Genomic DNA, 27,856 nt, shown 5'->3' with positions numbered 1-27,856 from the left:
TGCCCTGGGCCTGCCAGGCTGCGAGGAAGCCCCAGCCAGGCCAGGGGAGGCCGCCCAGTTCGAGCCCTTTACCCAGGTCGAGAGGCCTGAGCAGGTTGGAAATGACGCCTGAGTCAGCCCTCCCTGAGTAGTCAGTTGTCCTTCAGCCAGGCGTGTTCCATTCCGAACCATTTCCATGTTTATGTTCTGTTATGTGGCCATAAGGATAATGTGAGAAATTTCTGTCAAATGCAATCTCAATAGCAGCAATTTACTGATTGAAAATCCCACCCCGAGAGGCAATTCCGTTGAGAGGCGACGTGCCGCTCGCTCACTTTATTACAGCAGATGAACGAACCCGTGGCGCCTCCGGTGACACCGGCTCCAGACGCATTCTGAGATCCAAGCAGAACCCGGGTTCCCCAATGTCATGGAGGCCCAAACCAAACTTCACAGGTTTCTCAGAACTACTGGGTCCCAGCCATACCCTCCGGTGCCCCACGCCTCCCTGTCTGAGCACCTTTCCAGCCCCTCACGCTCTCGGCAGAGGCTCCACCCCATGTCACAGCACTTGCCACGCGCGGTCCCTTTCTTTGAATGACAGCTTCCCAATCTCTTCCATTTCAGTCGCAGCCCAGCGCTGCATACGGCAAACGGCCCTCCTGCACCGCGCACAGCGAGCAGATGGGTTTGGCCTGCTTTTCCTCCGCTGATGATCCTGCGGAAGCCGAGTCGGTTTATGACACCAGGATCGCTTCCACCGAGCAAGCTGCAGTCATAACCACAGGCCATTCCGATGGCTATAATCATTAGCCGTGGCAACCAAAACAAATCTTTAAAAAATCCTTTCAAAATAACTGAGTAATGTACTCATCTATCTTTATGAAAACATTTTGGGGTTTAAAAGTGTTTTTATGGTTCTATGTCTTCCTTGATACATGATTTAATTTTTTCTCTGATAGAGCTGAACTGTTTCTAAGCTATTACAGGAACCATTGAGAAGATGGCCTTTTAAAATCAGAGAGGCTAATGGGACGGTCCAGGAAACACTGGGACAATCTCCATGAAACTGTTACGCAACAGGGTCAACAAAGGAAGCAGCTCTACCCTCAGAGACACACAATCAAGCTCCCCAGAGTCCTCCCGCAGGCTCGGCGTCGGGGGCTGCGGGCAGTTCACGGGAAGGCAGCACCCGTCCCTCAGGGCTCCTGAGGTCTGTCTTCAAAGACCCTCACAGAGGCTGCTGTCCCTGGAGACAAGACTTGTGGGTGCTGCCAAAGAAGGAACTGAAATAACCAAGATGAATGAGGACGGCACTGAGCCGCCCACTGGATGATCTTAGTCTCTCTAAGGCAGGAGATGGGACGGAGTGCGCCAACAAAACAGACCTCAGAGACGGAGGGAGGTGGCAGGTGCTCCCATCAGTGTGGACGACCCAGGAGACCCTGGACCCTGTCCCTGCTGGGAATACAGAGGAGTTTGTTCCCACAGCAAAGGCAGAGATTAGAGGCAATCAAACTAAGGACTTCTGACCCCAAGCAGTGGGCCTCATGGCAAACCCCCCTTTCACAGGGAGAGAAACTGAGTGAAGGCCGGAGGGCGGGATCTGACCCCCAACCCGGAAGCTCTACCTCACTGCCTCCAGCGTAGGCGTGCGTGTTCCACACACTGGAGCTGGGGTTCCACTCATTCCTGTCCCACAGTGCTATCCACGACCCCACCCACACCCAGCGCCCCAGGCCAGGGAACCGCCTGACCAGCCAGGGGCTCCCCCTGCGGTGTTGCACGAAACACTAAAACAAAACCCAGCCCCTAGCCTCGCTGGGCCCAGCACCCTCTGCGTTTCTGTGGCAGCTCGCCTTGCTCTACTAATTCAGTATCTACTCCTCTTTCCTCAACCATTTAACAACCTGGTGTGCTAGTCAGGGCAGATATGCTCCTTTCATGAGTGAGGAAACCACACACGGTCCAATGCTCTGTCTGGGCCCATCAGTTTCAGATCAGAACTTCTGTACGATGCCCCCCGTTCCTGGCACGCACATCCTACTGAAAACCCCTGCCAACGGCCTCCTGTTGAGGAAACAGAGAGAAATACCCATCTGGCTCCAGATGGCAGCTCACGAATGTTGTCTCATCTGCCGATCCCCACGAGCTGTGATCCTTCCTGGGTCAGCGGGGGCGGGGGGGCAGTGCTGAGCCTGAAGGGTCCTCCTTCCTATGGTCTCCTTAAAAGAGATCACCCCTTTCTTCTCAGGATAAGAATGTTCTTAACCTTTCCACTCACCTTGAAAAGCAGAACACTCAGAAATGGGACCAAAGGTCCAGTTTGAAACCCTCCTCAAAACACTGTGGAGCCAGCGTCTGGTCATGGCTCAGAACTGCTGGTTAGAAGACATCCTGCGGACTTGGCGGCAGTTCCAGGCGGGACAAAGTGCCGGGGTTTCCCACTCGCTGGCCTGCTGGTGGAGTGGTCACAGCTGCACCCATTCCACAGAGCAGGGCCCGGAGGCACATTCACACAGATCCCAGCGCCATCACTGTGCACACCCAGATGGCGATTTCATCACAGGACGGGCTCAGGCTATTGGGACGTCCTTTCCCCCTTCCCTGCTCCAAATGCTGCAAAACTCCAGCCAGAACAGCAGACACCAGCGCCACAGCCCGCTCCGGCCAGGCTCCCTCCCATGCCCTCCACCCTCGCCTCCATCTGCCCATGCTGACCTTTCAACCAGACCCGCCCAGCACCAGCCGGGAGAGCCGAAGGGACCACCAGCTCAGGGCACTACCCAGGTGTTCAGCCTCCTGACGACCTCGCACGCCCTGAGCTGATGCAGCAGCGACGCCACCCGCCCAGAGCCAACAGTGCACCACCGAAGCCACAGCTGAGGGGAGGGGGTGGAAGGAGAGGGTTGGCATGTGCTCTGCACTCTGAAAGGTGGGACGCAAATAGACGGAGGTTTCTAAACCTTCAGTCCTTTCAATGCTGCAGGGCCTTCCACCTTCTAGAACGTATTTGACCAGAAGTTCACATCACCGTGCTCCCCAGCTGTGAGCTCGCACCTGCTCTTTGCCACAGATGTTCAGGCTGCCTGCCAGGCCACCCCAGCCACACTGACGGAGCCTGGCTGCGGAGTCCCCTGGCTAAACAGCGGGACAGAATCATCGGGCCACATGCAAGTAGCCATTAGCCACAGGGCTGGGGCACGCACTCGGAACCATTTGCTTCCCCAACAAATCAAAGGAAAAAGAATGCATATGCAGGCCTGAAACGTAACCCAGACTCGGGAGTCACTGATTACATGACATAAGCTCCGCCAGGGACCTGATGGAGTTAAAGGTCACCTCATCACTTAAGAGCAGCCTGGGGACTGGCGACGTGGCCCCGCTGTCCTGGGTGATGAGCACGGGCCCCTGCTTGGTGCAGCTGGGAACCGGCCCAGCCCCTCCGCATCGCCCGGCTCTCCGAGTCCTGATTGGCACAAGGAGCCTGTTGCTCATTGTGCTTCGTGCTTCCCTTCCCGACACCAGCCTCTAACTTGATTTCCACAGTCAAGGCTTCCGCAGGACGGCCAGACAGACGTCGCAGAGAGCGAGCCGAGTTTCTGCTCGGAGTCTCCTTGGCTTCTGGGAGACCCAGGGGAGTGGTTTTGCCCTCCCCCATAGGCTGTTCTGCATGGTACTCCTTTTGACACCACCAGCACCTAACGATGCTGACCTGCCCTCGGTGGGCGCTGCAGCCTTCCACACCCGGGCGGGGCGGCTCACCTTGGGGTTGGTTCGCTGCTGCAGCCTCCTCTCTTCCCGCTCTCTCTGCAGCCGCTCAAATTCTTCTCTGATTTCGGCGGGCGTTCTCCTCCTTTCCACAACCTAGGGGATCGAGGGGAGAGCAGTTAGGGACCCAGGAAGCGAGGAAACAGCCAGAGCTCACGTCGTTAAGCTGCTGTGCACCCCTAGTCCAGGACTTCGGAGACGTCAACGAAACCGGGTGAGTTTTACAGCAGATGGCGAGGCTCACCTGCACAGCCTCGCAGCTCTGCGCCCGGGTCATGACCAAGGTCATGGTCCCGTCATTTTAGTAACTTGTCTCTGAGGCTGCAGGAATCTTATAAAGAAAACACCACCTTACCTTTCAGTTTAAATTCCCTAATGAGTTCCAGATAACAAGTGTTAAACATCAAGATGAAGGCCAAGTGTCCACGTGGCACTGCCACCGCTCCCGTGTGCGGGGCCGTCACCAGAGGTGCCCCGAGCTTCTCAGATCGAGGAACCCCAAGCCCAGGTCTGGGTGTTTTATGAATTATGGGACTCTTCCCCCTACAATATGACGTGAGCCTCAGACTATAACATCAGTTACGCTTTAGTATAAACAATACTTAGGTAATAAAGAGCAGGCCCCGTTAGCACAACGATGCTAAACCTATGAGACAATCAGGCCGCTCACCCTGGCCACTCTTAGCTCCTCATGACAGGAGACAATCCAGCTGAGATGAGAGGGGCAGGGAGAGGCCCCGGGGGCCTCGGGTCACATCTGTGAGAGGAAACGCACCGCGTGCTAAGGGCCCCAAGTTCTACGGCCTGTGAGATACACTGAGAGCGCAGAGCAGACAGGAGTGAGGCATTAGACGGACGAGAGGGAAAAAGACCAGCCAGCACGTTCCCTGTATCAGTGGGAGACGCAGGGACATGGTGAGAGGCCACTGAAAGAACATCTAAAAGGTGGGTGATGTGAGAAAAAGCCATCTTAGAAATCATAAGTTTAAAAATTATTTTAAAAAATACATGTTTATAGCAAAAAAATCAAAGCAGTACAGAAGGATACACCACCCTCCCTCTTCTCACAAGCTAACACTTCGTGTTTTATGTGTCTTTCTACAAATCTTCTAGGCATATGCATGTATGTGTACATATTTTAACATCATGGGGTCACATTATTGATTTTTGTGCAACTTGATTTTACTATTCAGCAATATAGAAAAATAAATACAAAAACTGGCCTAACCCCAAAACACTTTCAGGAAATTCATTCACTTCTGCTTTCAGGAAGTACCTGGGGAAAAAAATCCTAAAACCAACATTTTCTCTGATGACCCTAAATGAACCACTAATTACTAAAAAGGGGAAAAGGTGGTTCTTTTTTTAAAAAAAATATTTTTATTGATTTTTAGAGAGAGAGGAAGGAAGAGGGAGAGATAGAAACATCAATGATGAGAGAGAATCATTGGTTGGCTGCCTCTTGCACACCCCCTACTAGGGATTGAGCCTGCAACCCAGGCATGTGCCCTTGATCAGAATCAAACCCTGGACCGGAATCAAACCCTGGACCCTCCAGTTCACAGGCTGACACTCTATCCATTGAGCCAAACCGGCTAGAGCGGGAAGGTGCTTCTTTCAAAGGCAGTGTTAGAATAAAAACACTGTGACATCCATCTGAGAACGAACTGCAAGTCCTCAATGACGGACAGCAGGTGCTCGGTGTATTTAGCTGAGCAGCATGCACACCTGCTAGTTCTCACAAACCACGGGCACGTGCACCCATTCATGGCACGTTCCTGTCCCCAAAGTTACCCTGTCTGGGACAAAAAGCGAGGTACAGCCCTGGCTGGTTTGGCTCAGTGGAGAGAGCGTCGGCCTGCGGGCTGAAAGGTCGCAGGTTCGATTCCGATATGTACCTCAGTTTCGGGCATATCCCCAGTAGGGAGTGTGCAAGAGGCAGTTGATCGATGTTTCTCTCCCATTGATGTTTCTAACTCTCTATCCCTCTCCCTTCCTCTCTGTAAAAAATCAATAAAATATATTTAAAAAAAAAAGCGCGAGGTACAGTTTTGCAAAGTGTGCATTATCTTCTCAATCTGTCGGCCTCTCCTTCATCAAAAGAAAAGAAAAATAAAGGCACTTCAGGGAAATGTCATCAGCCATTCCACGTCACCTTGAAGATCCAGAAAGACCGAGAAAGAATGGCTTCAAGTCCGTCACAAGTGGCTCATGCCACTACACCCCGTTCAGTGGCCTGTGGCTGTGGCCCACATGTGCTGGGACCCCTGTCAGTGGGGACCTGTGCCTCATTAAGGACAAGGAGGGTCTGGATGGGAAGCGCTTGCTTCCTGGGGCCCAGGCGCCGGCTCCTCCCCCTGGATATTCATAGGGATATTCTGGGCAGCAGGACGCTAGTGTTAAGAATGAGATTAGACAATCTGATCAGCCAGTAGCACAGACCCCATGAATATGTCCATATGATTACAAACACAGGAAGAAACAAACAGGGTTTAAGGCTCCAGAATGAGAAGACTGGAGGCGCAGGCCGAGGCCAGAGCAGAACAGGACTGTGCAGGAGCTGCTGGCCTGGGCGCCTGGTGATGGCTGCCAGTTCCTTCCTCCAGGGTGGGCTGGGGTGGCTGTTTGCAGGTGTTTGTGACCTTTTCTGGGCAGCAGACACGCTCGCTCTTACCTCCCATCCTTCCATCTCCAGGCCTCTCTTCCCATAGATGTCATAGATGGCCCGGGTCTGCGGGTCGCTAAGCACTGCAAACAGAAACCGCACATGTTGACAAAGCACAGAACTCGCCTTCCGGTCCTGACAGCAGCATCCCGGCAGGTCCCACCCTGCCCCACTCTCTCCTAGAGACAGACCTCTCCTTCCCTTTGCGTCCTTCTCCTCCTTGCTCTCAGAGCCAGCCTTGACTGCGTTTGCTTATTTATTTTTCTTTCCAACCTCGGCCGTGTTTAACGGTGGCCGCGAATGAGCTCCTCTGAACTGAGAGGGGCACCTGGTGTCACTTAAGGACAGTGTTTTTAAGAGTCAGTAAGTCTGTACGTACAGCCTGTAAAGTGCCTTGGCCTGAAAGAGAGAATGGCACTTTCTGAAGAGGCGGGACGTGAGGTTCGGGACAGGTTCCGACCCTGGACATGTCTGACTTACTCCCTGTCCCTCTTCCCGCCTCTCCGCTTTATTGCTAAGTCATTTAGACAGACCCACACGCCCGCCTCTGACGCCGGCCACATCCGCTGAGCGCACGCGGAAGGTTCCCAGGGAGGCCGACAGCTCCTGGCGGGAGATTCACACCACGTGGAGACCCAGAAAGCCCAGCCATGCGCTCCTGCTCTGCTCTGCCAGCTCCTGTCGAGACCTTGGAACCTGCTCCCGAGAGATGCCCATATATTTTTAGGCCCAATTTAAAAACGATGGAAACGATGCTGTCCGTGTTCAAATCCGCTGGGCGGAGGAAAATGCTGACCTTGGGGAAATGGGCGCGGGCCTCTGGAGTTAATCCTGGGATTGAACGAGGGCTGTGGAGTCAGTGTCCTACGTGGTCTCCCTCCAGGCTGAGCACGGGCCAGGGCTGCTGCCGCAGCATTTCCACCCGCACAGGGAGGGCTTTCCTAACTCTCCCCCAATCTCCAGAACCCTGTCCCGGTTATGCGGGGAATTTAGACAACAGGAAATGGACACAGCCGTGCAGACCACAGCATCCTAGAGAGCAGCGGTCGCCATGTGTCATCAGCCATGGCCCCGGGTTCAGTCATTAAAACCTAAGTTTTTGGTAAAACTATAAAGTGAAGTACAGCTTATGTCTCCTGTCTATAATAAGAAGCCTTTATTTTATAAGGAAACACATTATCTAATTTTTAATCTAATTAAAGAGCAAATCACCAAATGGCTCTGGAATAAACAACTTATTCTACTTGATATACATCCTAAAAGTGATTTAACATTTTATAAACTTGTACCTTTAAAATGGCGGTAAAATACACATAACATAAAACTGATCCTTTTAATAATTTTTAAGTGCACAGGTCAGTGGCACGAAGTACATTCACTTTGTTGTGTAACCATCACCATTTCATCATCGCAAACAGAAACTGTAACTATTAATGACTTTAATATTTTATAAACAAGTATGTCACAAAATGTTCTTTCTGAAATCCGTAAGGTGCAAGTATAAAAGTCTCAATTACTTAGTTCTATTGCCTGTTAGCCTTCTTAATATCATTTTCTTTCTTCTGTTAGAACCTTTCCTTAACTGAATGCTACGGAGTCAATAAACTCACTTTCAGATGAAAAAATGTTCTCGTACGGTCTCTTAAAAGACAGCAGAAAGCTTGTCTTAACGACCAGCCTTTCATCTCTAAGAGTTCCCTTTCCGAGACACTAACTAGTCGACGATCTGAAAATCGAGTTTCCCCTGCAACTCGCTCCCGCTCCGTGGCCTCCCCTGAGCGCCCGTCTCCTACTGACACCGACACATATTGATTTCCAAAGAAAATCCTGCTCTTTCAAAAGACCCTGTCAGTGGAAAGGCCTGGACTCACCACCTCTTCTACAGCCCTCCAAGGACTCGCTTTTGCTCCTCTACACATCAAGTCTCTTAAAAATCGACGGCACTGACCTTCATAAGCCTGGTGGACGAGGTTAAACAGCCGCTCGGCCTGCGACTTGAGCTCGGGGTCTCTGTGCTTGTCGGGGTGGTACAGCATGCACAGCCTGCGGTAGGCAGCTTTCAGCTCTTCCGAGGCGGCCTAGGAGAGAGGCCCCGTTAGAGCACCCACCGCTCACACAGCATCACCTGCAGCCCGCAGGACGCAATGCAGTTATGCTTTATACTCCCAATAAGCCTCCCCCCCCCCCGCCCCGTTAATAAAGTGATCATTATGCACATTAATAGCACTAGGTTTCGCTGGGAGCCGCTGCTAGGAGAAGGCATGAAAGCTGGTCTCTCTCCCGGGATCAATGGTGTCTGAGCTGAAACTAAAAGCATCCTGGGTGCCCGCTTACTCTTTGCCCAAGTTATCGGAAGTCAGTCACGGCAAGGTGCCCCCCCCGCCCCCCCCGCCACAGGGAATCTGTTCGGGAGGAAGGAAACTATATGCCACGAGCCAGAAACGCCACACACTCCCTCCGTATTCTGTCAAAGAGAACTCTGAATATTCACCCGTGAAAGTCAAAGACGAATGAGTAAAAGTGTTAAACCGACTCACACGTCTACTTCAACCCCTAACTCTGAAAGGCACTACGTGAAGCAGATAAAACTGCCTCACGATCCTGTAGTTAAACAAAAGCCCCCAACTCAAGGGCTCCCCAACAAAAAATATAGCTCTCCAATTCTCCTAAGCAGTCAATCTGAGGGGGAAAATGGCCATACTAAGAGCACAGGTGACAAAGAGTACAATGTTTTAACCACACAGGAAGGAGGGGAAAGGGAGACAGAGAGAGGCAGAGGGAGAGAGGGAGGGAAGGAGGAAGGAAGAGAGAGAAACAGAAACATTGATGGGAAAGAGACATATTGACTAGGTGCCTCCTGCACAAGTCCTGACCGAGGCTGGGGATGAACCTGCAACCCAGGAACATGCCCTTGACCGGGACTTGAACCCGGGACCCTTCAGTGCGCGGGCCGATGCTCTAGCACACTGGCCTGGGCCAAACTGTACTTCTTTCCTTTGTTTTCTCATCGTGAACCTGTGGACAGAACCTCTCTCCCAGACGTGCTGTGAGGAGGAACTGAGAGAGCTCACGTGCACACAGTAGGACGGAGCCACGCTGGCTATCATTCCTATCACAATTCGGTTTTGGCATTCCTCTGGCAGCATGCACACTGCACCGGGAACAGTCGGAGGGCACCGCTCTGGTGCAAGGTAACGGAACATTATCCACGTCACAGGCTGTGTTGGTGACAATTCACTGAGCTGCGTCCTCATGACATGGACACTGTCCTCCCGGGAAATTCTATTTCAGTAAAAACACAAGACGACCCCACAGAAGAGATGGGCCTCAGGCTCCCACTGCAGTGCCCTTTTCTTTTCCTATTGGAGGTTTCTTTCCCTGCCAACGTCAATTACGCAACACATTTCTTGCCACACTTAACAATATTCCCCCTGTACCAAATCCCATTGTTTTAAGCAAATAAATAATAGTTAACAAATGGCAAGTAAAATACACCCTCTCAGGTAGAATATAACGAGATGTAAAAGGGGCTTGTTCCTTCCTAAAGGGACATTACAGATTATTTTCCTGCACATTGTACTGTTCCTTCCACAACCTCACTGAAGTCACAAGGGCTGGGTTACACACATTTGACAAATCTGGGTTTAGACGGCTACTTCCTGATTGTTAAACTAGATGCAGGTGGGTAAGTGATGGAAGGAGACTTGACTTGGGGTGCTGAACACACAACACAACATAGAGATGATATATTATAGAATTTACACCTGAAACCTATAATTTTATTAACCAATAGCACCCCAATATATTCAATTAAAAAAATAAAGTTAAATCGGGTGACAAGGAAGTAGAATATCTAGTCTGCAAGGCCTTCTTTAATTGCAGTAATAAATGGCTTAATGTCCTATTGATTAAGTCTTAGAAATAAGAAGTTTCATGTTTAATAAATACCACATTCAATAAAAGGTTAGATTAGACCTTTCATCATAACTGAATAACTAAGGTCACTGGTTCAGTATTTCCTAAATGATAATGAAAATTCTTTTATTATCATAAAAATAACTATATTATTTTAAAACGTGCTAACAGTAAAAATGGTACCTAAATTACATACTTACTTCTAAAATTCTATAATAAAATTATGAGATGCATCATGTGTTAAGTATGAAAAGTTTCATCTTAATCATAATATATTTTCAATGAAAAGTAAATATAAATTCAACTTATACAGATCATAAATCTGCAGTGAAAAGGCCCTCTGTAATCTGACAATCGAGCTGGGGCGGGGGGGGGGGCGGGGGAGGTTGTTAAAATTGCTGTGTTATTTGCTATACAATATAAAAACAAAATTCCCTCAATAAGGCAGAAGAAAGAAAGAAAAAGCATACAGAAAGGAAAGTAGAACTGTATTTGCAGACATCATCTATATAGAAAACCATAGTCTACAAAAAAGCCACTAAGTGATTTTAGCAAGGTCGTGGGATACTGAGTTAATAGCAAACATCAATTTATTTCCACATACAAAAACCTGAAGTTTAAAAAGACAATACCATTTAGAGTATCATCAACAAAGCAAACTACTCAGTAATAAATTTAACAAGTATGTGCAAAACCTGTACACTGCAAACTACAACACACCACTGAGAAAGGAGAGAAGCCTGGAGAGAATCCATCTTCATGCAACAGAAGACTCAATATTACTCAGAGGTCAAATGTTCCCAAGTGATGTACAGATCCAATGCAATCCAACGGAAATCCCAGCATCAACAAGAGAGGACAGAGCAGAGCTTGTACAAATTCAAATAGAGTGTTATGTCTTGAGTATGTTAAATATAACCACAAAGAAAACAGTTGTAAAATTATAAAAAAAGGAAATGAGAAGGGAATTAAAACATTTCACTATAAGAAATCAGCTAAACAGAGGACAGTAATATGGGAAATGAGGGACAAAAAGCTATCAGGTACATAGAAGACAAAACAGCAAAGTGGCAGAAATAAGGCCACCTTATTTATAATTACTTTAAATGTCAATAGATTAGATTCTTCAATCAATTGGCAGCCTCTAACAGTGATGGCAAACCTATGACACACGTGTCAGAGGTGACACGCGAACTCATTTTTTGGTTGATTTTTCTTGCCCTAGCCAGTTTGGCTCAGTGGATAGAGCGATGGCCTGCGGACTAAAGGGTCCCAGGTTCAATTCCGGCCAAGGGCACATGCCCAGGCTCGATCCCCAGTAGGCCCCGTGCAGGAGGCAGCCCATCAATGATGCTCTCTCATCATTGATGTTTCTATCTCCCTCTCCCTTCCTCTCTGAAATCAATAAAGAAATATATTTTAAAAAAGAAAAAAGAAAAAAAACATGACCAACCTGGTGGGTGTGGCTCAGTGGTTGGGCATCGACTTGTGAACCAGGAGGTCACAGTTCGATTCCCTGTCAGGGTCACATGCCTAGGTTGCCGCCGAGATCCCCAGTAGGGGGCGTTTAGGAGGCAGCTGATCAATGATCCTCTCCCATCATTGATGCTTCTATCTCTCTCCCTCTCCCTTCCTCTCTGAAAGCAATCCTATATAATAAAGAGCTAATATGCTAATTAGACAGACAGCAGAATGACCATCTGGATGACTGTCCGGACGAAGCTGGGGCTGTGAGGGCCAAGCCCCTTGCACGAATTTCATGCATCGGGCCTCTAGTAAAAATATATTTAAAAACAAAACAAAACATGACCAACTATATGCTGTTTACAGAGATCCCTTTAGATCCAAAACCACAAAGAAGTTAAAAGTGAAAGGATGAAAAAAGACATTGCTTGCAAATAGTAACCAAAAAGAAGAGTGGGAGTGGCTATATTAATATCAGACAAAATAGACATTAAATCAAAAAAGGTTACAAAACACAAAAGACATATGTCAATACAAGGTTCAACACAAGATATAAGTTATAAACACTTACATACCCAATGACAGACCATCAAAATATATGAAGCAAAGACTGATAGAGTTGAAGGAGAAATACAGTTTCACAATAATACCTAATGTCCCACTTTCAATGAAGGTGCAACAATCAGATAGAAGATAAGTAAGGACACAGAGGCCTTGAACAACACAATAAACCAGCGAGACCTAACCCAGCAACAGAACACATTCTTCTTCCGCGCTCATGGAACATTCTCCAGGGCAGACCATCTGCTAAGCCACAAAGACAGCCTCAACAGGCTTAAAAATACAGACAGCACACAACGTGCAACGGGCTGAAGCTAGTAACCAGCAACAGAAAGGCAGCTGGAAAAGTCACAACTTTGTGAATTAAAAAATACATTTTAAAACACCCAACCAATGGATCAAATAAGAAATCACAAGGAAAATGAGAAAATACTTAGAGACAAATGAAAATACACACAACAGACTAAAACTCGTGGGATGCAGAGAAAGCAGCGCTAAGGGGAAATCTATCAGTAAATGCTGACAGTAAAAACCAAGGATCGTAAACCACCCACCCAACTCCACCAGTTAAGGAACTAGAAACCCCTCAAACCTGGTAGAAGGAAATAATAAAGATTAGAGCAGAGAACAGGACGGCGAGAACAGGAAACAGTAGGTAAGGACTTCTCCCAATCTTCACAGTGCATCCCTTAGAGCAGTGGTTCTCAACCTTCCTAATGCCGAGGCCCTTTAATACAGTTCCTCATGTTGTGGTGACCCCCAACCATAAAATTATTGTCGTTGCTACTTCATAACTGTAATTTTGCTATTGTTATGAATCGTAAATATCTGATATGCAGGATGTATTTTCATTGTTATAAATTGAACATAATTAATCACAAAAACAATATGTAATTATATATGTGTTTTCTGATGGTCTTAGGCGACTCCTGTGAAAGGGTCGTTCAACCCCCCAAGGGGTCTCGACCCACAGGTTGAGAACCGCTGCTTAGCGCCTGCTAAGACTCCTCTCAATGCACAGATACCAAGTGTTTCTCTTCCTGGAGGCACTCCTTCCACCCAGAGCTCTCTGCCCGGTTCGCGTGGAGGTTAGGCCTAGACGAACTTCTTCCTCGGCTTTCCCATCACCATCTCCCGGGGTGTCTTTCTTTCTGGGTGGGTCCCCCCTTTTCTGTATCAAATGCCTTTCTCTTCCTGCATTGTCTTCTTTAAGTATTTTAGCGGTGCTCCCACCCCAGCAGTTCCCTGCACAGCGGCTGGTGGATGAAACAGCTGTAGACTCTGCCACCTCGCATGCCACAGCTGGCTGAACATGGGATCCCGGCTTGGAACCCTTTTCCCGCAGGATCTGCGCTGTCCTGCTCCCTGGCTTCCAGCTCATAGCGCTGCTGGCGAGACGTGCATCATTCCAACTTCCAGGCCTCTGTGGCCTGTTTGGGAACTGGTAGGACTCTTTAACCTACGGTTTCCCTTCATTACGAGTCTTTCCCATCTATTGGTGCTAGTTGCTTGACTGGGCCTGTTCATAGTCTCCCTTCTTTCAATTGTGAAATTTTCTCATATTAATTATTGAATAATATCTTCCCCTTCATTTTAATTTGATATCTTTATTTAATGTACGTGTCCTTGACTGGGAATCAAACCCTTGACTTTTTGGTGCGCAGGCCAATGCTCCAACCATTGAGCTACCAGCCAGGGCTTATCTTACTTTTAATTTCCAAGTGCTCTTTTTTTTAAAAATATATATTTTATTGATTTTTTACAGAGAGGAAGGGAGAGAGATAGAGAGTTCGAAACATCGATGAGAGAGAAACATGGATCAGCTGCCTCCTGCACACCTCCCACTGGGGATGTGCCCGCAACCAAGGCACATGCCCTTGACCGGAATCGAACCTGGGACCCTTCAGTCCACAGGCCGACGCTCCATCCACTGAGCCAAACCGGTTTTGGCCACGTGCTCCTTTTTAATACATGTCTTCTGAAAGTACCAGCATGCGCTTATGTCTTGCGTGTATTGTCTCTCTGAGGACAATCTCATTTCAAACCCCCTGCACCGTCCGCTTTCTTGCCATTTCCCCGCGCTGTCTGTGTGGGCTCGGAATTTCCCACTGGATCCTTCCCTCACCATGTCCTGTTCTCCGGCAAGCGCTTTACCGGGAACAGGAAGGTATCCAGAGCCATCCGGAGGCTGTGTGAACTGCCTGGTCTGATGAGCTTCTCTGGAAGTGCCCGGAGGGGCCTGGGAGGTTCACGTGGAGTCTTCCTCGGGGGTAGCTAGTCCCTTCAGGGGAGCGCCAGAGAACAAGTGGAAAGGGGACGGCCTGCCTTTGTTGGGGTGCCACTCTTGCCCTCCGCTGTGTCTGTCTCTAGGCTCTAAAGACGCGGGTTGGATTAATCCAGGGTATAGACCCCGTCTCCTGCACCGGCTCTCAGAACTACACGAAAAAGGAGAAACTGTCAACCTGTAGACAAAAAACAGGGCGCTCGGTTTCACTTATTTATTTTTTTATTGACTTTTAGAGGGGGAGGGAGGGAGAGGGGGAGAAAGAGAAACGTGTGTGAAATGGCACTTGCTTGTTCACTGGGGAGGGTGAGCCTTTTCCACACCTTATTTGCATTTTCGATTTCTTCTTCAGAAATAACCTATTTGTTTCCTTCGTGCTGCTCTCCTCAGGGTATCCACCTTTCTTTCTGATTTCCAAGAGTTCTTTATAAAGATTAGAAACATGAATCTTTTATTAAATAAATACATTGTAGATTCCTCTGAGTCTTGTGTTTATGATTTTTTTAAGGTTTTAGTTTTTTTCCGGTAACAAACTCAGAAGTTTCTCATTTTCACAAAATCAAAGCTATCAATTGTGTCTTTTCTGATTTGTGCTGTGGCATCATGCGTGGAGAAGTCTCCTGACTCCAATCTCATCACATTTGCGTCCCTTAAATAATTAAGCAACTGAAGAGGTTGCTCCATTTTCTCTTATTTGAATTCTAGTGCAGGGGACCCCTCTGGAATCAATGTGACAACACGTATTCCAAGAATATGCCCCACTCTGCTCGGACTGCCCATCTCCGCCTCCCAGAGCAAGCTGCAGCCGTGAGCACCAGTGTGTGAGCACCAGTGTCTGACCCGGGACGGGACAGGGCGGGACAGGGCGGGGCAGGACAGGACAGGCTTCCCCAGGTGGGCACGGCCCCTGGGAGTCCCTCAGAGCCTTGTAGGGGTCCACAGATCAAAGGTATGTTCATAATAACACTAAGCTGGTTTTGCCCTTTCCTCATGAAGCCACATGATGTGCGATGACATCATTGTTCTGATGGCTAATGAAATGTATACGTGTGCATTCTTACATTTTCTAGAAATTTCTAAAGTGGTAGTTTTAGGGTATAGGTATGAGAGTTTTTTTAAAAATATATTTTATTGATTTTTTACAGAGAGGAAGGGAGAGAGAGAGAGAGTTCGAAACATCGATGAGAGAGAAACATCAATCAGCTGCCTCCTGCACATCCCCCACTGGGGATGTGCCCGCAACCCAGGTACATGCCCTTGACCGGAATCGAACCTGGGACCCTTCAGTCCGCAGGCCGACGCTCTATCCACTTAGCCAAACCGGCTTCGGCGAGAGTTTTTAGAGATTAACTCAATTGGCTCTCAGTTATTTTACTGTGTACTTACTAGCTATCTCTCATTATATTTGCTGATAGCTGTACATATCTGTATATATTACTTTTCAATACATAGATATTTTGAAATCCTTGTCTTCCTTGTGCTTACTATACTGACATCTAAGAAGTACACTTTGTCTTGTTTTACAATATTTTACCAACCATCCAGTTTCATTTCTAATTACATATTGTTAGCTATAACCCATGTAAACAAGCTCTTCAGGGTCCACAGTAATTTAAGACCGCAACAGGGTCTTGACAGCAAGACGTTTGAGAATTGCTGGGTTTCAGGAGACTGTGGTAACAAGCAACCCAAACATCCCAAAGGTTTACTTCTTCCTCACGCGCACGTCACCTCCGGCCAGCTAGCGATCTGCTCGGCCATGTCCGCAGGCCCCAGGCTGACAGACAGCCACCCTTGGGAACCACTGCAGTCACCGAGGCTGAGGGAGGAGCATGACACCCTGAGCGTGACACATGGCTTCCGCTCACATCACTGCCAGAACTAATCGCAGGGCCTCCTGGGACCACCCGACCGTGAGCTGGGCAAGCGAAGAACCAGTGAGGTTGGGTGGACACATGGACAGCTACGAGGGTGCCATCTCATCCGGCACGGAGGACCTACCAGAGCGAGTGAGCAACAACTTCATAGCTCAGACCCACACCCACCCAAGGAACAGCAAAGCCACCAGGATTTTTGCTGCTGACGCCTCTAATTTCAAGCTCAAACTTCCAGGCGGCATCTATATTGCTGCATTTCAGCAACAAAGTCCCCACAAACTATATTCAATTAGGTTTTGGGACGTTTGCCTAATTACAACAATTGAAGATTCGTTACTGTCCATATGTTCCACGACAATCAGACTGAAATAAGCTGCAGCAGCTAATAAAAACCTGTAATTTTTTTATGTGCTTGGTACGCACACAATTTAAAGGGGAAAAACAGACTTCGGCGCTGTGAGCAGCGAGCCTGGGCCCTGGAGCCGAGGAGCTGCTGCGAGGAGAAAGCGTGCGGAGGTGACCTGGCGTCACTGAGCGGGTCCGAGTGTCAATACGGAGACGAGGCCACCACTCGCCAGGCACTAACGCGCACCCCTGCGCTGGACCTGGACAAATGTCCTCCTGCACTTTGTGAAGGGTCCCGCCCAGTCTGAAGCTTCTCGCAGAACCCCGCGTGCAGACGCAGCCCTGCCACCCCTGCCGCAGCTGCCCTGGTCACCGCACCTCACGGCTTGGCCTGCACGGCGACAGATCACCCCGGAGGCGGACTCGCCTCTGCGCCGGGCATGTGGTCGGGCCGCTCACCCTACCTGACCACCTCTGTAAGGAGCTTCCAAGTAGAACAGAAATTCAGGGGGGGCTAACCCAGGTCTAGGGTAAAACTCCAGCTGCTTAACTGCCAAAAGCAAAAACTACAAGAAACCCGAGGCAGCTGACACTGATTTACTCCCACAAGCGCCACTGCTGCTGCTCAACTAAAGGTGGCCAGCAGTGACCTTTCCCCCTGCAACAAGGACACAAGGGAGACAGCTCACATCTGGCCAACGGGGGAGGGACAGGCCCCGCAGGGAAGGCCAGCATGGACGCGGACTCGGACGGAGGCTCACGGGCCTGGCCCATCTGGGCTCCAGCATAAAGGATGTATTTGAATTTGCTCTCTTCCTCTTGTAACTGACTTTAAACAATTTTTAAAGGTGAACATTTAGATTGCTCCACACTGATACGTGATGAACTCCTTCCAGTAAGTTCCTCTAGGATGACTTGATGCCAGAATTGCAATGTGATCCTCAAGAACACAACATATTCCACATGCAAAACACACCTGGACCACAAGCAGATTACAGACTGGGCGTGGACATGTTTCCGCTAAAAACCCACACATAGTCCAGCTGGCATGGCTCAGTGGTTGAGCATCGACCTATGAACCAGAAGGCCACAGGTTTGATCCCCAATGTGAGACCTGCGGGAGGCAGCTGATCAATGATTCTCTCTTGTTATTGATGTTTCTACCTCTCTCCCCCTCTTCCTTCTTCTCTTAAAAAAAAAAAAATACACATGCACACTGAGTGGCCAGATTATTATGACCATCTGACGTTTGTAGGCAAATTAGCTATAATTTCGCGCTGAAGTTGCTAGAGGGCCAGACCATTATAACTAGGGAAGCAGGTTGTTTACCACGACAGAAGTGATTTTTTCCTGAAGATATGGATAAACAATGCAATTTAACAGCCTTTGAACATTATACACACACACACTGAGTGGCCAGATGATTATGACCACCCCATCAGTACTTCGTTGGGCCACCTTTTGCCTTCAATACTGTGGCGATTCTTCTTGGCACTGACTCCACGAGATGTTGAAAGGTGATGCGAGGAATCTGACACCTTGCCTGATGAATAGCACTGTCCAGTTCTGTGAGATTTGATGGTTGTGGAACCAGCTGTCTGATGGCTCTTTTAACTTCGTCCCACAAATGCTCAATTGGATTGAGATCTGGTGATTGTGGGGGCCACCTAAGCAAGGTCAAGTCTCCCTCATGTTCTTGAAACCACTCCTGCACAATACGAGCACCATGGGAGGGCGCATTGTCTTGTTGGAAGAAGCCATCTCCATTGGGATACCCCATCAACATGATAGGATGAACCTGATCAGCAACGATACTTAGGTATGTTGTGCTATTCAGACGTTGTTCCACACGAATTAAAGGGCCCAAATCATGCCAGGAAAACATGCCCCAAACCATAACACTGCCCCCACCAGCTTGAAGGGTTGTACTCATGCATGTGGGCTGCATGCTTTCATGCTGTTTCCGCCAAATTCTCACTCTGCCATCTGCATGATACAACTGGAAACGTGATTCATTGGACCACATGACTTTTTTCCAATGCTCGACTGTCCAATCCTTGTGTTCCTGTGTGAATTTGAGACGTTTTATCTTGGTAACTGCAGACAGCAAAGATGTTCGAACAGGCCTCGGCTTCCATATTCCATACGATGCAGTGTACGGCTAATTTGCCTGCAAACGTCAGGTGGTCATAATAATCGGGCCACTCAGAGTGTGTGTGTGTGTGTGTGTGTGTGTGTGTATGTGTGTGTATCTATATCACAAAAAACCCACACACGATTAACTACAGAAATGCTAATGGTGGGGAAGTAAGTTCTGGGCAGTGAGAAGGCAAAGAAAACCTCCCAGAGGCGGTGGGATCTAATGGGGATGCAGAAGGTGGGTTTTGACTTGCTGAGGTACCCAATACAGGCGGGGTATTTCAGCGGGACAAATGCCCTAAAGAAAGGAATATAAGCTCTGGCCGGTTTGGCTCAGTGGATAGAGCATCGGCCTACCGACCAAGGGGTTCTGGGTTCCATTCCAGTCAAGAGCACATGCCTTGCTTGCAGGCTCCTCTCTGGCCCAGGCCCTGGTCAGGGCTCGTGCAGGAGGCAACCAATTGATGTGTTTCTCTCACATCAGTGTTTCTCTCTGTCTTTTCCTCTCTCTTCCACTCCCCCTAAGAAAATGAAAAAATATCCTTGGGTGAGGACTACAAAAAAAAAGGAAGGAAGGAAGGAAGGGAGGGAGGGAGGGAGGGAGGGAGGGAGGGAGGGAAGGAGGGAGGGGGGAAGGAAATAGTAGTAAGTAGATAGGAAGCAGGCAAGAAATTAATGCACCTGCTCACTGGTTCAGTAGACATCAGTAAGTGCCACGCGGTGCTGGGGTTAACAGTGAGCCTTTTGACTCTCGGACCCCGTGGAGCTTCGTGGAAGAGGCAGAACATCACGAAACTGGCAGAGTATCCAACACCTAAGGCAGTGATGGCGAACCTTTTGAGCTCGGCGTGTCAGCATTTTGAAAAACCCTAACTTAACTCTGGTGCCGTGTCACATATCGAAATTTTTTGATATTTGCAACCATAGTAAAACAAAGACTTATATTTTTGATATTTATTTTATATATTTAAATGCCATTTAACAAAGAAAAATCAACCAAAAAAATGAGTTCGCGTGTCACCTCTGACACGCGTGTCACAGGTTCGCCATCACTGACCTAAGGTGTAGGGCCTTTAAAAAGGAGCCAAGGGTAGACCCTGGCCCAATAAACCACGGGGAGGCACACAGGTTTCTGGGTAGGAAAATAATATGATCAGGACACTTTGTTAATATGCATTTGGTACAGCTCAACTAAAATTGTCAAAAATCAAAACCAGAGACGGAAGAAAACTACAGCAGAAATGCAGGGTGGAGGGTGTGCAGGCTGGGCGGCAGCCTAGAAATCACAAAGGAAAAGAAGGGATGAGGGGCTGGAGGGAGGATTCCTGACTGGGTGACCCGTGGGACAGCCGAAAGGGACTCAATACGACACAGAGAAGAGAGCAAAGGGCATTCCAGCTTCTGGCTCGGACGCATGGGTCAGGGAGAAACGGGCGGCAGTCAGGCCTGGAGAAGGGAATGTGACCAAGCACAATGCCGAGGCAGATGGAGATGCTGCTGGGCCAAAGCACAGCTGAAAGGGAGCCTCGCTGGGGGAGGGGGGAGTGTGTGCAGCACTGAACCCTGGGAAATTCTGAGGAGGACAGAGAACGAGCCCCGGCCCCGCAAGGTGACGAGGAGGAGCGAGGAGCACCGGGAGCTGATCAGGACTTAAGGTTGCCCATGATGTCACAAGCGCATCTGTACAGACTGACAGAACTCTAAGCACTGACTGCTCCTCGTTCAGGACTAGTCATCGCAGTCTCAGGCTGGCATTGGAACCCCCATTTTACAGATGAAATAGTGAGGACCAAAAAGACTAAATGACTTGTCTGCGATGCAGGAGTTTACCTGATGAACCCCTGGCCCAGAAGCTGGCAAGAAATTAGTAACGTGTAGCCTGGCTCAAAGCGAACTTTGGTTCATAAAACAGATCGCTTTTGGAGAGTGAAAGGCAACCTACAGAGAGGGATCAGATATTTACAAAACCTCTCAGACAAAAGAATCCAAATTATACAAAAGAACTCCAACAAATCAATAAAAGCATTCCTTATAACTGTATGCTCATGATAGCAATAAAAATGTACTGGCATTTACTTTCCAGAATAATGTGCCCATTACTATGTTAAGCACTCTTGCTTAATTCTCCCAACAGCCCTCTGACAGTAAAATTATTGTCTGGCTTTGACAGATAAAGAAACAGGCCCAAAGAAGTTAAGTAACTAGCCCCAGACTAGGCTGCTACGAAGTCAAACTCACACGCGACTTCAAGGGCTTTGCTGTTTCAGTCATTGACGCCGTTCCCAGCTCCACGTGGAGGCCAGGGTCTTTGGCCTTTCCAGGGAATCACCCACACGGCTCACAGGCGCCCAGCACGCAAGGCCCTGGGCTAGTGCTCCTGCTGCCCCTTGCTGTGGTGAGTGTAAAGGTGGGGTGGACACTGCATCTCACAGGAGCCCAGCATGCAAGGCCCTGGGCTAGTGCTCCCGCTACCCCACGCTGTGGTGAGTGTAAGGGTGGGGTGGACACTGCATCTCAGTGTTCTGGAAGCTGGCCTCCTGCAGCCGTTTTCAGGCTCTTCCCTTTGGACAGGTGGGCTTAAGAGATAATCACATCATGAATAAGTCAGAAAACCAAAACAGGAGGTTGATCAAACAATTCCAGGTTTCTACAACCAGGAATAACCTTTGAACCTTAAGTTCCACTTCGAAGGAAAAAAATTACACAATTTACAGAATGCATTAACCCTCAAAATGTAACTAAGTTCAAAAAAGTACTAGGCTGCCCTGGCCGGTGTGGTCCAGTTGGTTGAGCGTCGTCCCACGCACGGAAGGGTCACAGGTTTGGTTCTGGCCTGGTTAGGGCACGTACAAGAGGCAACCGATCTGTTTCTTTCTCTCTCTCCCTTCCCCTCTCTCTAAAAATCAATGAACACGTCCTCGGGGGAGGATCAAAAACAACAAAAAAAGTATTAGGCAACTAGTAATGACAGAACTCTAAGCACTAAAAAAGTGTGACCTTTAAGGGTGATGGGGCAGAGGGTGACCCCTGTCCTCCAGTGCACGTCTCTGCTGACCATAGCATGTGAGCACGGATGGGCCAAGACCACAGAAATGCTGATTCCTGATCAGAGGTCATTCCAAGGGCCTAGGAAATATTTTCCTGCCACTGTACAATTTTGTTTTCATTTCTCTTCCTGGGCACGCCCATCTGTGTATCTGGTGCCCTTGAGACACAACAGTTAAAAAAAAAAGGCCAATGTCTTAGAGAAATGAGCTCCAGTTCCTTTCTGGGTCAAAATTAATGGTTTGGATCCTGTCTCCACATCCAGAGCCTGGCTGATTTTTCCCTGAGAGCCTGACCTTATACGTTCTCTCGTCCGTGTCCATCTGTTATACCCTGCCCACTCGTGCAGACTCCTTGTGGTTGATGTCTGTTGGCATTTTAATGCTGAGGAATGTTCTGGCTCCTGCAAGCCAGCGAGGGAACACTGTGCACTGGGCGCGTGCAAGCCCAGATCCAAACAGGATCCTCTCGTCTCGAAGGAGGTGTCACTTCAACCACGAGCTTCTTCAGGGGAGTGGGCCTGTATGGCGTGTGCCAGATAGTGGTAACAACAGCACTATTCCCAGGGGTCTTTTATTTTGTGTGTGTGGCCCTTTTAAACATTTATGCGATTTTATTTATTTATCTGTAAGTTGTTTTAAATCCTTTCTTAAACAAGGCAGGACATAAATAAAATACATAAGTAAAATGAAAAGAAAAGTTTAATAAAAAAGTAAACACGAAATTCCATAGCTGCACAAGACGTGCTGCTGGTATGCCCCATATTTCCTGACCCATTGCTTTATCACTGAATGCGTGGCAAACAGAAAAGCTTTCAATTGAATTCTCTTTAAGAAAGCAAAAGGGAAAAAAAAAAAGAAAGGTATTTGGGTAGATAATGCAGAACCAGAGCATTAAACTTTCAAGAGGCAATTGTTTGAAACGCCCAAAGCAGCAAAGTAATAACTAGCTATGGTTCATTAAAGAAAACACATTTTTAAATTTAACCCCACGATGTTTGCTGATCACATTATGAGATGTCAGCGGAACGAGCTGGGTCTCCTAACAGTTCCCTCCCACCTCGAGCATGACCACCAGGCGCCCCTCGGGACCGGGCCTGGCCCTCCTGACCAGCTCTGCTGTCTAGTCAGGACCTGGCCGCGCCTCTGCCTCCGGAGAGCCCTCCTCCCGCCCGCCCTGTTGGAGCTGATAGCGCCCACAGCTGTATCTTCGGTCCCACGCTGCCTGTTCGGACTATGCCTCACCCTACTCGCAGGCTCAGCCCAGCTTCTGGGAACCCCTTCCCGCACCCTCCAAGTCAAACTCATGACCCTGCAGGAAGCAGAGTTCAGAGAGATAACTGTCTTTCGAAGAAAAAACAGAACAAAACTGGTACTTTGAACACAAAGAGCAAAGAAAGCTTTGGGAAGTCATAGCCTACTGCTATCCCTAAGTTCTGGCACAAGGTTTTTTATTAGTACAACAGACGGGCAGCAAATTTAGCCGGGACAAAGCATACCACCGCTTTCTATTCACATGTGCGCCTTTTTAAAGTCAGCAGAATCTCATGCTTATCAGACTTCAAAAACTAACAGTAAGTACCATCTGAGCATCCGCTCCAGTCAGGCACTTTGTACATATCCTTACTCCACTGCAGTACTCCCAACGTCCGCCATCCCGGGCACAGTAAGTGCTCCTTAATACTTTATTAGACGGTAACTAACACTTCAATGTCAAAGAAAAGGCAAAAAGGTTAACCTGCTAGCCTAGAGGCACAAAACTCCCAGATCGGTAAAGGCGGGATGCACGCAGGCCTCGCTGCAGAGCCCCGTGTACTCGCAATAGCTCATGAAGGACAGCTGTGGCATTAAATGGAGACTTTGTGATGACTTGTTCAAGGTCACTCAAGTGTGGGCTACAACTCCTGCTCCTAATGACCCTGCTCCTCAGCCTTTTTTTTTTTTAACCCTCACCCAAGGATATTTTCCCATTGATTTTTAGAGAGAGTGGAAGAAAGAGGGAAAGACAGAGAGAAACACATCGATTGGCTGCCTCCTGCACACCCGGAATTGAACCTGGGACCCTTCGGTCCACAGGCCAACACCCTATCCACTGAGCCAAACCGCTAGTGCTCCTCGGCCTCTTTACTACACGACACCTTAGGAATGTGATCATCTGCGTGTTAGGTGTTTGGACAACCAGGGCTTACTTACCACTGCCTGCCCAATGCAGTTAACCAGGCTCATGGCTATAAATGTGGAACTTCTGAACATAATGTAGATGGGAAACTCCCCAAAGAATGACCTTCGCAGACCCATCTTTAAATGGCTCATGAAGACCCATCGTGAGGTTAGATAAGCCGTGAACGAATGAACACACAGCACCTCACTGCTTTAGAGGGACCTGCGTGTGCATAGGACTCGGCCGACCCCTTTGTACTCAATTTCTGAGATGGCCAACCCGTGCTGGCTGGGGGCGGGGGTGACCGTGAGAAATGGCTTTCCTCCCATCTGCAATCCAAGCTCAAATGTTTAGCCCCACTCTCTGGTGTGGGCTGAACTTGAGCATCCCAGACAACCAACCACCATGGGAAGAACAATGTATAGATCAGGGAAGGAAGGAACATGCAGGAATTTTGGGAAAATGTTTTATTGGTAGGTCATGATTCTAGTTTCATCACTGTTGTGGAAGGATGAAGATCCCAGAATACTGATCTCAAGAAAGAAAACCTTTTTAGGTTTATTTAACTGTGTTTTTATTGTTTAAAACTCGAAAAGGGATTGGCTCCTTTAAAGCTAACTTGACTGGGACCAAGATCTTAAAACTGGATATAAACACTGCTGAATGATGTGTAAAAATGAAATTCTTCCAAAGGCAATTCAACATTGATAAGTAGAAATTACCCATTATTTAGAAATAAATTAGGTTTAAAATGTATCAATTAAAATGTCTAAAAAACGTACAAAGATCCAAGTAATTTTACTCTGATTTATTGTTCAGGAACCCTCTCTCCAAATAAATTTTGGAAAATTCTCAGAAATCTCAGATGAGTTAGCTTTTAGGCACCGTGATGCCTCTGACCTGGCCTGTGTGCCCAGGTAATGAGAAATGACTCCTTCCCCTCAGCGTGCGGCAGGCAACGGCCACTCTGTAAACAAGAAATCCAGACCACGGAGAAAGGGATTCATTCAAGATCGCCTACGTCTTGTTCATGGCAGAACCTGGTGGTCCTGACTAGCTGCCTGCTTCACTCTCTGGACCATAATTGAGGGGATATTCTAAAGTTTAAAACCTGGGGTGAGTTTTTATTTTTAAGGGAAACTTTTTCTTTAAAATGTTTTTACTGATTTTTAGAAGGGAGAGGGACAGAGATAGAAATATCCATGAGAGAAACATCATCGCTCGGCTGCCTCTTGCATGCCCCTACTGGGGATCAAGCCTGCAATCCAGACCTGTGCCCTGACTGGGAATTGAACCAGTGATCTCTTGGTTCCTGGGTTGATGCTCAACCACTGAGCCACATCGGCCAGGCTTTTCTTCTTTTAAAAAAATTGGTTTTCATTCATTGATTTTAGAGAGAGGAAGGGAGGGAGGGAGAGAGGGGGAGAGAGGGAGATAGAAACACTGACCTGTTGTTCCACTTATCCATGCATTCTTTGGGTGTCTCTTGTATGTGCGCTGACAGGGGATCAAACCTGCAACCTTGACATACAGGGATGATGCTCTAACCAATGAGCTACTTGGCCAGGCTGAAGGAAGATTCTTAAGCTGATTTTTGAAATTTCTAATTACTCCAATTGTAACTATGTATTCGGATTCTAATTTTTACATATTTATTTATTTACCTACTTATTCTTTCTAATTTTTAGATTTTTAACTAGAATTCCCAGGTTGCTTCCATTTGAGTCTCCTAGGGAAGTCTCTGAACTTCCTGAGCACTGAGTGAACGTACTGAGATGTCCTGGTGGGAAGAGGACCTCACCTCCTACAGTTATACTTATGTGGCATCAAAAACTAACAGCAAACAAAACAGATGTTTTCCACTTCCAAGCACACATGTAAGAAATAAGATTGCTTCTATTTTTTCTCTAACTCTCCAACTAAATGTTGTTTTCACTTCAGGTTGCCTCTGATTTCACAAAAAGGTCCTAGTAAATGTCAAGTCCAGAGACCACCCTTCAGAGCGTATCCTACAGAATCAGGAGATAAAGTCGGCACAGCACACCTTTCACCTGGAGTTTGTTGGCAAAGGCCACACAAAATGACGTAAGCAAGAGCACATGTTTCACAGGGATTACACTTATAAGTATGGGAAGTGCCTTCACTCATTGGTAGTAGTAAAAATTTTTTAAAAATTTTTGGGGATTTTATATTATTTTTGTTAATCCTCACTCGAGGATATTTTTCCATTGATTTTTAGAGAGAGTGGGGTGGGGGGGAGAGACAGAGATAGAAACATCAATGTGAAAGAGACACATCGATTGGTTGCCTCCAGGGCTAGGGATGAGCCTGCAACTGAGGTACATGCCCTTGACAGGCATCGAACCTGGGACCCTTCAGTCTCAGGACCATGCTCTACCCACTGAGCCACACCTGCTAGGGTGGTGGTAGTAAAACTTTTTAAAAGAAGTATTTCTTTGGCTCCCACCCATGAGTCCAGGAGCAATGACAGGTCCTCAGATCCCAGCAGTTTCAAGATATACTTTTGACAAATGTTTACCTAGGAGTCTTGCTAAGCCTGTCATTATAGCTCTTTGATTATGTGCAGCTAGTATTCTGTAAGTCTGGCAAACGGGTCAGTGGCGGCTAAATTACTGATAACCCAGACTAACTATAAAGGGATGATAAGAAAGGCCGACTTCAGAGAAGCTAGTTTCATTACCTGCTTTGCTTTTAAGAACTGCAGCAAGCTTCAAGAATAACTAGCCAGATCGCACCATTAAAAGGGAAAGAGCCCTGTCCTTGTGGCTCAGTGGGTTGGAGGGTCGTCCTGGACACTGAAAGGTCGTGGGTTCGATTCCCGGTCAGGGCACCTACCCAGGTTACTGTTTGGTCCCAGGTTGGAGCCAATAAGAGAGACAGCGGATGTTTCGCTCTCACATCGGATGTTTCTCTTTCAAATCCATGAACACGTCCTCGGGTGAGGATGGGGGGGGGGGGGGAACCAAAGGCCTAAGCGATTTACCCAAAGCCTCGCTGTTGTTGTTGCGTTACAAGTAGCTAACATCGGAGGGATTTTCCCCGAGAACACAGTCCCCGAGCCAGCAGCTGTGGTCTGAGGGCCGGGGAGTGAGGGGGACAGCGCGGACAACCCAGGGCTGACCCCAGGCGCCCGCACCTCCCAGGGGGGCGTGTGCCCGCGGGCCAGCGATGTCCTCTCTCTCCGCCTCCATGTTCTCCGCCGAGAGCCGGGAATCTCCGACACCCACCTCCAGGGCCCACGCGAGAACGAAGGGGCGTGCTGGGCTCGCCCCGCAGGTTGGCCCCGCAGAGAGTGGGCACGGGGGGCTGGGCACCGCGCAGGCCAGCTCTGCCCTGGAAGCCCGACCTGACCTGCCAGCTCCGACCACTCGCCGCCCCGAGCTGGGAGGGGGGTCCTCGCGGCGCCGGGAAACCCAGACCCGGCAGCTTGGAGGCGGGCGCCCCACCTGCTGACCTGACCTTGGAAGCCTCCCTGCCTTCGCGCTGGCTTCACGCACAGCAGCAAGACGCGCACTGGCCTCGCCACGTGCCGACGCGCACGCCGAGACCAGCGCGTGGGCTCCGCTTGCGTCCCGGCCACGGAGCTGCCTACCTCACCTGCAGCCTCCGACCTGAGGCTGCGGTCCGGAG

At 48.5% G+C, this 27,856-nt stretch overlaps 1 protein-coding gene across 3 annotated transcripts in view; it reads right to left on the bottom strand.

Moving 5' to 3' along the window:
- DNAJC11 (DnaJ heat shock protein family (Hsp40) member C11) overlaps positions 1-21,286 on the bottom strand; it is a 39,791-nt gene extending 18,505 nt beyond the window's left edge. For 2 of the 3 annotated variants that reach the window (XM_023747284.1, XM_023747285.1), the window contains exons 1-4: positions 21,239-21,286; positions 8,364-8,493; positions 6,425-6,498; positions 3,745-3,846 (exon numbers count right to left, since the gene is read on the bottom strand). In XM_023747284.1, the coding sequence (XP_023603052.1) occupies positions 3,745-3,846; positions 6,425-6,498; positions 8,364-8,493; positions 21,239-21,271 (339 nt within the window). In that variant the 5' untranslated portion in view covers positions 21,272-21,286. Of the gene's footprint in view, positions 1-3,744; positions 3,847-6,424; positions 6,499-8,363; positions 8,496-21,238 lie in introns of those variants that run through there. The other variant, XM_023747286.1, reaches the window with a different exon arrangement.
- Positions 21,287-27,856: the final 6,570 nt, after the last annotated feature.

This window comes from Myotis lucifugus, unplaced genomic scaffold (genome assembly GCF_000147115.1).
Source record: "Myotis lucifugus unplaced genomic scaffold, Myoluc2.0 scaffold_829, whole genome shotgun sequence".
Classification (NCBI taxonomy): Eukaryota; Metazoa; Chordata; class Mammalia; order Chiroptera; family Vespertilionidae; genus Myotis; species Myotis lucifugus.
Note: the sequence above shows the minus strand (reverse complement) of the source record. Positions and strands in the feature narration are given on the sequence as shown.